At 24.8% G+C, this 15,770-nt stretch overlaps 1 protein-coding gene across 3 annotated transcripts in view; it reads left to right on the top strand.

The window, feature by feature from the left end:
• Positions 1-372: 372 nt before the first annotated feature.
• LOC114128804 (cyclin-dependent kinase 14) overlaps positions 373-15,770 on the top strand; it is a 46,934-nt gene continuing 31,536 nt past the window's right edge. Inside the window, exons 1-3 of one of the 3 annotated variants that reach the window (XM_050201935.1) lie at positions 422-439; positions 630-679; positions 11,719-11,805. In XM_050201935.1, the coding sequence (XP_050057892.1) occupies positions 631-679; positions 11,719-11,805 (136 nt within the window). In that variant the 5' untranslated portion in view covers positions 422-439; position 630. Of the gene's footprint in view, positions 680-11,214; positions 11,494-11,718; positions 11,806-15,770 lie in introns of those variants that run through there. The other 2 variants (XM_050201932.1, XM_027993390.2) reach the window with 2 other exon arrangements.

Below are 15,770 nucleotides of genomic sequence, written 5' to 3'. Positions count from 1 at the left end.
CAAAACATAATAATTATTAGTGTAACGTTATGTTTCTCGAGAGTTGTCGATGGACACGACTCGGTGTCGTGGTGCGGTGTTGACTGTGTCGAGTTTGTCGTATTATACACAGTAAAGACGAACAATAAAAATAAAAAAAAAATTTAGTGATTAAGTCGTCCCGGCGTCATCGTCATCGGGACTATCGCCAATCGCGTCGATTTCGACGGGAAAGCAGCGGCGGCAGCAGCAGGCTGCATTCGTGGTCCGTGTGCGTCGGCGTCGAGGACGTTCCGGCGGGCGCCCGGGACATTTCGGTCGGCGCCGGTTGGTCGCACTGTGCGCCGTCTGCAAAACAGACGGTCACCCACGCAGATAAAGGGATAAAACGGAGTTACGAAAAACAACAAATGAGATAACACGTCCGTTCATTATTACACGCGCAACAAGAACGGCTACTGTAATTATTTAGTTAAATAATAATAACAATAATAATATTGTAATAATAATATAGGTAATCATGTACAAAACGAAATGTCTGATAACGTCCTCTTAGTTTAAGTGTTGAAATTCAGTCCGTCGGTAAACTTTAATATTATATATTTTAAATTTTTTTCTCCTTTTTTTTTTTTCATTTACAAATGACAAAGCATGTACTGCCAGCCAAACTGCAACAACTCTACGTCCAAATTGAAAGATGGTATGTAAATAATATTTTAATATATTTTGCCCCGTATTGGTAGCAGTGTGATAACGTTTTGATCAAAGGTACTTGTATTCAATGAAATGTTAGGTATTTTAATTCACTAGATTCCAATACAAATTGGACGAATGTGATCATAATATTATGTAGGTTAGAGTTTGAAATTTTTGTGAATACGGATTTTAGTCTTGTCATCAAGCCAATTTAATAATATTTACAAGGAATTTACTGTATGAAAATTGTGTTTGTTTTATTAAATAGCTTATTGTATGTATACAAATGTATTTCTAGTAAAAAAAATTACTATTAGTTTTTAGTTATTTTATTCATAATTCAAAACCCTCCATGATTAGCTACTTGGGTTGAAACTTGAAAATAACATTTTGTTACCTATTGAATATAATATATAGTTTAAAATTTTAGTATATACATACCTATTTGATCTTTTTGAAACTAAATATTTGAATATATTAGTATTTATCTTGTATACATTGATATGTATCTTATTACTCAGTTAGTAAAATAGTAATCCTATAACTGATTCACGGTTCTTTACATTGTTTCTTTTTTAATTTAAAGTATTTCAAACAAACTTAATCATTTACAAACATTTTGTTGACATACTTATTTTAAACCTACATGTATCTTATATGTTACTTATATATTATACGTTTCTTAAGATAAAATATATATGATATACATATCTACTAAGATACCTAGACACTTGTGTATGAAACACTTATATCTACAGGCATTTTTATTTTATTCATTACTGCAAAATTTGTTATATAATGTTTTTTTATAATATTTTTTTAATCTCATTTATTAACTAGGTACATAATTAATTCTATATTATTGATTCGCATAATAGGTATATAGGTTCTTACCTAATTGTTATTATTAATTTATATTTAGTTTATCAGAACATTTTGATTAGGTAGGTAGTTATAATTTTTAATAATAACCCAACACTGAAATGTATAAATATATACACATAATAAAATATTTAGTAAAATTTCACATAAACTCTTGGTTATTACCATGCAGGTTAGGAGTATTATTACCAATTATTATATTACCAATATTTAACTGGAACATCTTTATTGTAAAATAATACTTTTTTTATAATTTTCATAATATAATACATAATATTATAATATACTTAGCTTCCTAAAAATAATTGAAAATATCTAGTTTTTATGCTTGTCAACTAACAGCTGTTCTGACTTCGACTTCCTTCAATTTTATCGAATTAAAAATTGATATTCCCCCAAAACAATACTAAATTCATCTGGTAAAGTTAGCTAGGTTAGGTTAAGGTTGATAATTTTATTTTTGTAGGAGGTTTGATTTTGTAAAGTAATTGATGGGAAAATACATTTTTTCGATTGATTTTATATTTTTTTTTGATTAACATTGCAGTATTAATATTTTATGTAGAAGTCAAGTTTATCTGTAATATTTATTAATGTTAAAGAATTTAATTAAAATTATTTGATCTGTGCTTAAATAATTTTAATTATTAAAACTTAATCTAGAAGCAAAATTATATGTACCTATTATAAACTAATTGTAGTATTAAACTCAGTAATAAAAAAAGCCGTTTTATTTATTAAGTTGTTATGTAGGTATAACTTGAATTATCTATTATTATCCACTTTTTAAAATCATTTTTATAAATATTGAAAATTACAAATATTTTTTGGAAATATTTATTAAATTAAATTAATATAGGTATAATAAAATAAACTTAGCAACTGTCAGACATTGTTTTTTTTCTTTGATTTGAATGTGTAATTTAAAATAATATTTAAAGAAACCAAATGTTTATTATTTATCTTACAATTTCATTTACTACCCAAACCAATTGAGTGTTAGAAAAATCACAGGTTAATTTTTGTATCTGAATTATATAGGTACCTATATCTTTAAGAATATAGTTAATATTAAGTTCAAATATAGTTTGAATTAAATTGTCATTTATCAATCTATAAAAATATTTTTGTTTTCAAAAAGATATCTTTTACTATTAATTAGTATTGTAAGTATCCAATAAATATGTTTCATATTAATTTTACTATAGTGCATATAATTCATATATTTGTGCGATAACCAATAACTTAGTTATTTTCTTTGGTATACATCTAATTCTAGAATGCAGTTCTCATTTAAAAATGATTAATTTTAAATACTATTTGTTGGTATATATTTTTAATCATATTTTCTTAATATTATTATGTACACACATTTATAGTACTATTACAAAATTATAATATATTACCTAAATTAGTTGTGTAATAAATTTAAGTATCAAATTTTAGTAAAATATGGGTATGTATAAGTATAATATTTAAGTTAATTTATTTAAAAAAAAAAAAATCTGTTATGCCAAATTTTTATAAAGGCTAATAAAAAAGAAAAAAAGAAAAGAAAACGAGATCAGAAATGCATGTAAAATCTTAGCTTAATTTAATCTAATACAGCTTTTATGAAATGTGTACCTGCTGTAGCAAGATAGTTAAATTGTATGTAAGAGTGTAAAACTGATTCCAATAACTAAATAATGTAAAAAATTGTTTAAATTGGTGTAAATAAAATTAAAATAATTAAGCATATAATCACTAATAAATTTGACTGTTTGAGTTATATATTGCTTGTTATAATATTCAGATACTTAATGCTTTATTAATTTAAAAAATGTATGACATGCTTTTTATTTTATGTTCTGTTTAAAAATAATAATATTTTTAAATGCATTTCTGATTAATTTTATTACTTAAATTTATCCTCATTTATAGTGTCTATATAATCTATAGGTACTGCAATAGTTGCCTTTTTTTTAACTAGGTCAATAAACTTTCATCTATGTTTGGATTAATATCCAATTAGTATTGTATTCCATAAAATGTTAAAAGGCTTTACATGAAATCATTATTGAAACCTTTAAAGTATAAAAACATAACAGCAAGTTAACATTTGTGTGTCATTAGTTTAGTTTGAATATTTCTATCCCAAATGAACTGTCGTTTTCAAATGGAGATTATTCTAGGCCCCTGATGATAATTTACGTTCAAAAATAATTATTACACGTCTGAGGGTCTCCTGCTGAGCTTCTGGATAAACGCATACATTATGGTCGATTGCCTCTCAAGGGTGTGAACAGTAATTTATTGCGCCCTCTTTATTTTTGGAGTTTCTCCCCTTTTACTGAGGTTTTGCGGATGGAATATTGTTTCCTTACACTATGCCGTTATATTACAAACATCAAATGAAATACCTCCTAGTTTCCTAGTCGTGTAACAATGAGCTAAGGTTTCGTAATATTAGATTTTATTGCCTATAGGGCTGTTGAAATTATTACTTATAATAGTTTCTACGTAAAATTTTTTGTTATATAGAATAAAGGTAAATTAAATAAAAGAATATAAAAAAAGATAAACCTCTATTTTTTGATATATTGAATTAATTACGATATGCATAGTAATAGCAATTATTAGAGAGTATAAATTTATAATAAAATATCCTTAGAAGCGTAGAATGGTGGCCGGTTTCCGTTCAGAATTATTATTTTTGTTAACAATGATTTATTATTAAATTCAAATTGAACACATTCATTGTATTGACCTACTCAATGACATGTGGTACATTTAAAACTGGTAAGCAATTTTGTGCTTATAAAAATAAATTAATAAAATGTACTTAAATATTTACACATATTAATAAGATCAACTTATGTGGAATCTTGTATTTAAAATTTTAAACTTTTTCACTGAGCGAAAATATTTATTGAAAATTAGAGAAATAAAATCAAAAAAAAATTCTCATGTTTATAAATAACTCAAAAAATTCGAAATATTTTGTATATTATTTCATCATGTTTACAAAACAAACATATTATACATATATTTAGTGAAAATCTAAAATATCTATGGTTATTCAGTTTTGAGTTATACCAACAAATTAAAATCAATTTTGTCGGATTTACGTACAAATGCAATAAAAGTAAACAAAAAAATATAACGATATAATAGTATTGTTAAATAAAATTTTGTTCGCAGACGTAAAGTATGAAAAAAAAATATTTTCAAAAACGTTATACCTAACCCGTATGATTTATCTTATTCATCTTCTATTGCGTTCCAAACGTATAGAATCTTAAATTTTGCGTTTTGCATAATCTATTTTTATTTATGTAATGTATTACAATTTTAAAACACTCATAATCACTTAAAATTCGAAATAGGTACCTATTAAAGCTTACAACTTGCCTTAGATAATATCTTTAAATTGTATAATTGGTCAATTCATCCTTAATTATATTAAAATTAACGATACAAAATGGATTGTGTTAAGTACTGCAAACTTGCCATGTTGTTAGTTCGTATAAGACGGAGATAACACACATAGATATAAAATACTCTTAAAGTTTAAGACTTAAATGATTGAAATAATGATAAATCAGCCTATATTTCTAAGAATATTATACATATTTTGTATACTTATATTAATTATCTTTTTCCTTTAAATAATAAAATTATTTAAAGAAATAATTTTTTCCAAACACTTCATAATATAATACATATATTACCTATTATTATATACTATGTATTATTGTTATTAACTTGTAATTCAATATTGCGGTTAATAGTAGAATGGTGTAGTAGTTTTAATCATCTTAAATTTACTATAATTAATTAATAAATTGCATTGTTTATTGAGTTTCTATTCTTTAAATATGTTTTTTTAAGTTATAACTTAATAAGTAAAAAAGTTTTTTTTCGTGTAAGTATTATTAAATGTTATTAAGATTCTTCATTTGACAATGTCTTCAAATATTTATAAAAAAAATCATGGCAAATTATCTTTAATATTTTTAGAATTTTGTAGTAAAAGATAATGTGTATAGAATTTTGTATTACATTTTCAGGTTTTAGCTATAGAAATTATTAATATTTAAAATATATATTTTAACTATACGAGTATAATATTATTTGTTTCCTGCTTCGTAAAAAATGACTATGTAAAGTAAAATTGTGTCTATGTATTTTTAAACAATAAAAAGGTCGGTGAGAAAAGCTAATGATAGGTACACCTTGCAGTATTCAATTTTGAAACTTTTTGATTTAGACAAAAACCTTAAAAAGTAGATGCTTTTAAATCATGTCTATAAATAGCTAAAAGTGCTAAAATGCTTTTGAATTTAAACCATATCAATAAAATGACAAATGCTAATATTCTTATAATTTGGTGAACATCTTGTAGGTAGTTATATTTATTTTCGAATTACTACAATAAAATAAAATAGATTTACTGAAAACTAGCGTTATGTAAACATTAGTCATTAGTCATTACCCGTTCATCTTTATTTTTATTTTAGTTTTTTCCCGTTACTTTAAAAAGTACGTTTATTTTTTAATGTTTAATATCCCAAATACCAACTAGATTAAATTTGGTACTAGAAATCCAGAAATTTGTTCGGAATGCAATTTTTTTTTTACACATATTAGGTATTTTATTGAATTTCTTATGGATTGATATGATATAATTTTATCTTTGATGTTGAATATACTACTGATAATATATGTATTAATATACGTATATATTAACATAATATGTTAATTATCGTAGTTTAGTCGCGCATTGAAGTATTTAATTGTAAATAAAATTCATAAACAAATTTATTACAACAATTGATTTTTATAAAACTAAATATTATGTAGGTATGTTTAATTTTAGTTTTCAACAAATGTGTAATAAAGCTTCTAAAGATGATACCAGACACACATGTACAAAAACAAAATATGTAAAACCAATTTATTCATGACTTCGCTCAAAATCTAAAATAGTAAAAATATACGATTCAAATATAATTCACATATAAGTTGTTGTAGACTTTGGTTTCGCTTCGTAGAATCCTTTTTTGTATTGCAATGATATTTATTATTAAAAGTTTTTTTAGTATCAGAATTTAGTTAATATCACAATTTATAACTAATGAAATAATTAATTATTTAATATACCTATCTAATAATTGAAAAAAGGTTATATACCTCTACACATAATGATACTTGTTAATACCTTTTTCATATCTTTTCTGTCTTATCACTTGCTTATAGTTAAGAACTTATATGAAGTCTTTTTGAGTTTAGGTGAACCAACGTATACTTAAAAGTATAATAAATGTAATTTATTTTGAATGTAATTATTATTATTATTTTTTTAATGCGTTTATTTATTTTAAGATATTATGTTAAATAGTCGAGTCTAAGCATTGTAATTATGAAACGTGCATAATAATTGCTTAAAACATTTGTTAAATGATACAATATAGTTAAACTTATAAGTTAAATAAATATATTTTATAGAACAAATTCAGGTTTTTAATTTTTTTAAAACTGTCAGATTTATGGTCTTGTTTCTAGACCACATATTAGTTTTATTAAAATATTTACAATATAAATACAGTACCTACGGAACATGGCAACACGAACTGTTGTCTATTTGATTATGTAAATATTAGTCAGTTTTAATTAACCTTAGTTGTAATAACCGCACAAAATACACTATAGCTGCAGCTATCTCGTGTCATGCAATTTCCTCTTTTGGTAGGAAATTGAATTAGGCTTGGCTAACTAGCATTTCGTTTAATGTACTGTATAAACTGCTAACTCATGTTATTTAATCACGTATACAGTATACAATATAGTATACAAGCGAATTGGTGACATATACGTATTATATTGCCAAGTGCCTGCTATAGGCTTTAAATATATTTAATAATTATTTTTTTGAGGTTTTATGTGATAATTATCTCTAATAGATGATCAATCTGTAGTAATAATAGACGCACAGACTTACATTATGAAATGTATACGTGTATCACATATTTTTTTATATACTCGAGAATCAACATATAATATTAATATACGATAAACAAATTTGTAAACCGCATTCAAGAAAATAGTCCTCTTTAGATAATATAGTATCTATACCTACTATGATTTTATGTTATTATTGATAACTGCTGCTAATGTCGAAAGGCGCGTAACATTTCATATCCTATTTTGAAAACCCTGAATCATATACACTGTATTAAATTCTAACATCAAGGGTAGATCTTTGTGTTGCAATTTGTCCGTGACCATTCCGAATAACCTTGTAATTGAATTTCACACAGCCCTACTACTGAGGGTGGACAATAACGTGTCGGGACGTTTTTCTAGGTAACTTAATCTCTCCATTCGCTTTCTCTTGAATTTGTGGTGTAATTGTTTTTGTATAGAAGGACTTGAGTAGAGAAACAAAAAGTGTAGTACTTTGAGAGACAACAAAAGTTGGACGTGCTAATAAAATTCGTTTATATAATAAGTTCATTGTTAAGAATAAAACTTTTCAATTCAAATTAAACATTACTATGTGATTGGCTCGTTTGTTTTATTGTTGAATGTTCTGAATAATTAATATTTTGACGTCAGGGAAATACTTCGTTCGGAGTCCCTTGTGTGTGGTATCTTCCGGTGGAAAATTGATCCTGTACGCCCATCTTCGACTGTTTTTATGCTGCTCGGGAATAGTGCCCGCCAGAATTTAAATTAGAAATTAATGTTGGAGAGCGAATAAAAACTATTCTAGGATTTTGTGTAACCTTTTATGTAGGTCATATTTATTAAGGGATGCAAAGTGGGAATACATGAAAACGAGTAACGGGCACTTTATGTTATTTTATTCGTTATGAATCTAAACCATTCATTTAATAGGTTACATCTTAACATTCACTTTTATACACACAGTATAAATATGTTGAATATGCAAACAATTATTTAATTGAATTAAGATTTCACTAAAAATAACAGTATTATTGAATAACGTTTAGTTATAACTACCTATATAATATATTAACTATTAACTTAACCATTAGGTGTATATTATTTGTATTTATTTTCTTTTAAAATTTATTTGAAAATATTTTCATAAGTATGATATCTTTTTTGCATAGTTTGGAGATTTTAGTTTATCATTAATTGTATTACATTTCTTAAATTAGTGGTTACGTTTAAATATTGAAATGTTTATTATTTACGACACTTTTGCATAAGGTATTTAATTAATGAAAACCCGAGTAAATCACTCTGCTGTTTACAAGTTGTAAGTGTACCTAGTCATTGAGTTGGAAACTGTAATAAATGTGTTAAGTTTGGAATCAATACCTAATAAACCATTGCATATACGAAAAACGATTCTAGCCGGATATACGGTAAGCGTGTTAATGAACATCGCATTTATTTTATTAAATTATTAATTACTACAATATTATATATTTAAATTATATATTATTCTTATTATTTTATTAACTTTAGTTTATCTATAATTGCAAAAATGTTTTGTTTCTATAAATAATATTTTTTTTGGAATTACTACAAAATAACTTTTACAAATTACAACTTGGTTAGAACTTAAATATTACTTTCACATAAACATTTTTTTTCACTAAAATCTTTATATTTTGTTTTAATATCAAACTTTATATAATATGTTTATAAAAATAATTATGCCTAAGTATACGGTTTATTTAAGGTTCTTTAGCTACTCTAAGAACAATTTGTATTACGTTTTTAAGCCTTTTATAAGTTTGTAACTATACCTACCTAATAGTTTGCACATTTGTGTGGTTTTGATAAATTTTATCGACATTTGAACTTCTAACAGAGAAAAAAAGCAAGAATATTTCGAAAATTATATCATCTCTTAAAAGTGCTAGTATAAATTCTGATTGGAAAATTCAAGTCTTTTACGTCATCTCTAATTGAAAATTTGAAAAATATTTACGCTTAAAAGATACCCCCTCCCCCCAAAAAAGTTTGTATCCATTGTAAAACCTATATATTTATCCTCTAAAATTAAAATTATTTTACAATTCTGAATGAATTTAGTTTTTAAAGTTATAGATTTGATAATTTCTAATAGTAAATAATTAACTTGTACCTCATTTAATACTATAAACTTTTTTTAAAAGTAATTTATAATTAAATGTGTAAATGCATAATAGCATTAGCATGTAATAGCAATAGTATTATAATGTAGGTATATTTATAAACCATACCTATCTATAACAGTTTCTATATAATTGTCAAAAACTCAGAAAATACAACTTTTATTCTGTTCATTATTCATCAAGTATAATTTGTTATTAGCTCAATAAAATAATAAATAATATGAATGACTTTGGTATTTTTATATCTTTAACAAAATATAGAGTATAGGTGACAGACCTATATTATATTATTGTCCGGTATATAGAAAAGGGAATGTTTTGTTTGGTATGTGGGTTCTTCTAATAATAATTATTACAATTAATTATGGCCATTTTGTACGTAGCGGAAGGGAAGAAGAAATGTAGTAGTTGATGTTGCAATGACCCTTTATGTGCCAGATGGCGAATATTGTTTCGGATGTAGTGAGTGAGAGTGGGCGAAGTAGAGACCCCTATCCATATCCCCTTTTTGATTTTGACAAGGATTTTGCTGTCAAGCGTAGTTAACGTAAGATCGGAATCCAGATTTATGTGCCAAGGGGAAACTTTCATATTATATCCTTTTTTATTTGGTTATTCACAAAAAGAAATACTTAAGACAAAACTTAGGTATCTATTTTTCATTGAAGTTACACATGATTAGTATAAAATCGATGTATTTAATTTTTTTCTAACTCAAAATTAATTTTTAGTTAAAAATATTAGTGAAATATTTTATTCATTCGTAATCTTTCTGCGTAAATTAAAAGTTAACTATAAAATTTATATATAAATCTATAAAATCTAGTGATTATTCATATTTAAAATAATTGGAAAATTAATGAATATATAGGTACCTAACTAAAAAATTTTAATTTATAAAATAATAGTTTTGAAAAATCTATTACAAAGTTGTAAGTTGTAATTGTATTTTGTAATATATAATTTCGAATTAATTTTCTGTTTTTAATCAATAAACTTGTAACAATAAAATACATTCGCAATAGTTATAGCTTATATCATGTAGGTAACTTAATTATATTAGAACTATTTCATTATGACATTATTCTAGTATTCTGTTTATAATCTTGTAGACTACCACAACATATACCACAACAAATAATTTACTTGTGAATATTTTTTTAAATTAATTAAATTATGTAGGTAGGTAGTATCTTATTGTCTATACAAAATTATTTTTTATAACATAGCTTAGATTAATATATACGAATACTATTATAATATACTTAATTAATTATTAATATTATATAGTATATTATAATAGTATTCGTATACATTGATCCAAGCTATGTTATAAAAAATAATTTTGGTTTGATAATTTCTTATTATGAATAAATTAGTTTATAGCTCTTATTTATTTGCTTCCATTTGCATAATATGATATGATGGCAACCATTTCTGCAACTGAACAATAATATTGTACTCTGGTGAACGGCGACACTGACAGGCATTAGCTGACATTGCTTGCCAGTTGCTAGTACTTGCTACTGCTTTTATAGTAGTGGTTCTCGTGACCCGTTCGCGAGTGGTTGATTGTTGTGTGTTCTCCTGTGTGAATTTTTATTAAAAAAATAATATTTTAAGTATACATTTTACATTTACTTATTTATGTATAATATTGTTATATATTTTTTTCATACGTTTAAATAAATATTGTTTGCGTCTTAATTGTTTGTATTTAATTTAATATGTAATATTTGTATACTAAGTGCATAATGATCATATACAATTGATACTCCTGTAGTTTATTTTGGTGTTTTCGAAAAACCACCGAAATTAGGTAAACATTTTAATGTTTAAAATTGATGTTTTAAATTCTTAAAATTTAATTTATTATTATTAGCATAAATAGGTACTTTTTGATTTCTTTATGAGAAGTAATTGAAAAATAATTCCAAATTGGTTTAGTAAAATTACAAATAATTTCAAATAAATTAAATGTCTTAGAACTACAAATTGGTATTATTTAAAATTTGTTTGTTAATTACATTTTCTATTGTTCTAGGAGTTACCATGAGAGAAAAGAAGAGTGGTGCTTTAAGCAAAGTTCAAAAAATTAAAAAACGCCTGAGCCATAGTTTTGGTCGACTTTGTAAGTACTAATTATTTTGTATCATTGTCTTTTTGTTGCTAAAACCTATGCTAAAATGAATACATTGTTGAGATTAAAATTAATCGTTGCAATGTTAATTAATAAAATGGTACATGCACCTGCATAGGAATAAAGTATTGACAAATATTGATGTTATGTCATTTGAATGGTGAAGTGGGGAGGTTGATTGTTTTTAGTATTACGGTTACCTGTGCTGTGTTAGGACAAAGTTGTATTTCTATCTTGCTGGAATGCCTACGCGGTCCGTCAGCCTACGGATTCTGCGAACTTCTGACTCGTTTCCTTTCTTTGTGTAAAATAAAACGATAAAAGTATTATATATTTAAAGTGCTTGCTAATTTATAATTTTTATTACTGCAAAAATATTATTATTTCTTATAATACTTTAATTGTTTAATAATTAATTACTCATGTTTGTACTCCTTAAGATTATACTTGTGTTCCTATTTTTTTTCAATTATTTTAGGTTTAAAAAAAAAAATTAATATTATCTATTCGTTGTTTATATATCTTAGATATGTATATTGTTGACTCTAGGGGACATCTAATAGTTACCTCACCCTTAATTATTTTTTGCAGTACTCATTTATTTATTTATTTATTATTATTATTAGCTGTTAAATAATACGTTTGATACTGTTAGTAAATTGAGTTAAACATGGAAATTATACAATATTTTTGTACATGAATTAATTTATTATAGCTCATAATAGATATACCGTGTACACTGTACGTCTTGAGTGTAAATTTGTTGTTGCTTTTATTGCTTTCATTTAAGATGTTGTTTTAATTCCGTTATATTAATATCTCTATTTTTATATTGTATACTTACTGATATGAATAAATAACATATAGCAATATATCAGTGTTTTAATCGGATTTATTCATATTCCTATATTATTTAATTCAAATAAACCATAGTAAGTTAAAATTAATATCATTTATCATTCGTTTTCCGATTTATAATATTTTTTTTCAAAGTTTATCTGAGCATGATAATTTAGAGATATTATATACAGTAGATTAAATTGCATTTTAAGTATGAATATTATAACAAATTGAATTTTACTCACTTTCTGTATCGTTAACATTTTTCTGTTTAAAAAATTAGATATTGAATTGTTTGTATTTTTTTACTGCCTTAGTACCTTTATATATCTTTTAGTATCATATTATAAATAGTATTATTTTTTCTTTATAAATGGTTATAAAATACATCAAATTAAAGTCGATGGTTTGTTTTACTCTATAATTCAGATATTTTTTTCTTTTGTATTACATGATAAAATTTGTTGTACAACTCTAGTTTTACAATAATGATAAAATGGTTAATCAAGTGGGCAATGGAATACCTAGTAACGTATTCCAGTAATTCGCGTCTAAACACGGACATATTATATATTAATTAAATCGTATTATAAATAAGTTAGTTATTACTACGTAACCTGGGGTAATTTGCCATTCTCATGCATCTCTGTTCATGAAACTGTATGTATATTTATGTTTATATATTACCAAGTTCAAACGTTACTCTAAATTTTATTTATAATTTATAAGCAAATAAGACAATGTCTTTAACCATCATTGATGAGAATTTTATATTCGAAATGTATAAGCACATAAATTATGTAAATATTTATAGTAATACCTTTGTATTCAAAATATTAAATTTAAATGTTATAGCTACCTTTTTATGTCGTCTTATTGAATTAATGAAGTATTACAACGATTAATTTTGTTTAGTTTTGTTTTTAATTAATTTTGGGGTCTATTAATCCTCCATGTAGTTGGAAAAGACTACAGACTCTCTCCATAGGGGTTATTTTCCATTAGTAGAATTAAGGTTATTTCGTTTTCAGTGTTTTACCGAAACTTTAATTTTTAGAAATCATTAAAATGTATATTTTTATTTGTAATCATTTCGTTTTAAATGAAATAATAATAATAATATTATCTTCATAATTCTTTTGTTATGACTCATTCATAACTTCCTTATAGATTACGATGTAGTAATATACACGTCCATGAATAATTATTACAGAATATTGTAAGACATTATGCATTAAATCGGATCATCATTATCACTTTGATAGTTTGATATTCTTATAAACTTTAATATTTATAAATAATATGTGTTTGTAAATATCAATAGTAAAAATAGTTTTAACAAAAATAGTGTAGTATATTTAATAATTATTACACATTTATAAACTCAAATGTATTTATTAACAATATCTGTCCCATACAAAATTGTATACGTCATGATATCAAAATTAGGTATATTATTATAGTTTTCGCTGAAATTAAATAAATTTTTTATCGGTATGACAATTATTGCCTCGAGGCTCACTCGTCTCATGTTTGCCTTGGCTGTTAGACGTCTGGCTGATGATTCATTTTCATGCATAGGCATTAGGCAGGGGTGCTAAACATGTGTTGCAGTATGTACTTTTACATTTATGATACATAAAATAGTTACAGATTACCGCGTGTTAATTCTATAGATTAAATTAACGTTAGGATTTATGATGTGTATTTAACTTTAAATAAACTTAATAAATTAAATCGATAATTCGGTAATACATTAATAATTTTTATAAAATATTCTGGTTTCCAAGTTAATACGTATTAAGTAGGTAGTTGTAATAAAATCATAACATAATACATGTTCCAGATGTTACCTATTCGTTTTACTTTACTTATTTTGGCATAGGGCAGTAGTATGTCGAATTGAACTTATCATTTACCAGGTGATAATATTCGAAAATTTCCAAGTGAAGGTTGGTTAAAACTTAGAAACAACCGTTTGTTTTTTAAAATAGCTGAAGTAGCGTCACTGGACGCCCCGCCCCCTTCAATCAAGCCGTCAAGCCCTGTTAAATAAATGTATTACTTATTGTATTTTTGTTACATATACAGATTGAAATTATTTGTTCCGTTAATAAAAAAAAAAAAAAAAAAAAAATAATAATAATAATAATATTTTTTTAAATAAATAATATCCATATAATTTAGATATTAACTATTAGTCAAATTATTGTACTACATATAATGAAATTATTCTGTCGTTGAAATAGTGTTGCACAGATTATATTTTCAGTATTCCAAATTGTGTCATTACCGTTTGTTGCTTTTTTAAAATAAGTCTGTAAGTTGATACATTGGACGTAGAATGAAAAGATAAATAAGAATAAATATAAAAATCGGTAAATATACGTGCATTGAGTTCCGGAAAACAGTTTAAACCCTAATTGTCATTCGACTCGCATGCTTGCCGTACCCTGCGCATGTGTAGATCATAAAAACCAAACCAATAATATGCTACTAGCCTCAATGTTCACATCGCATTAAATCACGTATTTTTTCTTAAATAAAATGTAAATCTTTTTGCCTTATATTATTTATTGTTTGTGTCTATTATATCTAATCATCTAATCAAGAATCAACAGTAAAATGTTTTTATTTATATTTTAATTTTTGAGCTTTTTGAAAAAAACAATTGTCAATAATTATCAATATTTATTTTAGGTCACAATATAAAACGTATATTATTTAATACTTAATATATTATACGTTTTACAATAAAAGAGAGTAAAATGAAAATTGGACTATACTATTTATTTCGATACAACCCGTGTTTTCAACTGTCAAGTGTGCTGACTTTAAAAGCTTTGGTATTTGTCTTTGAATAAGTTAACCCCATTTTCCGTTGGAGATAAACTTGTCGTTTAAAATCTTTTAGAGGGGATGTCTTTATCCTAAGGGTTTTATGTGAATTCGTTCTTTCTTATAACACCTGTTTTTTAGGTTATTATATATATGTTATAAATATTGTGGATTTCGTTTGGTCATATTTTATGAACAATTTTTATAATATATTCAATCGTTATAAAATAGTATATTTATACTTAAATAAGAAATTAGAAATTATTTGACTTTTTAAT

The sequence above is a fragment of the Aphis gossypii genome, chromosome 1 (assembly GCF_020184175.1).
Source record: "Aphis gossypii isolate Hap1 chromosome 1, ASM2018417v2, whole genome shotgun sequence".
NCBI lineage: Eukaryota > Metazoa > Arthropoda > Insecta > Hemiptera > Aphididae > Aphis > Aphis gossypii.
The sequence above is the reverse complement of the archived record's forward strand: the minus strand, read 5'-3'. Positions and strand labels throughout refer to the sequence as shown.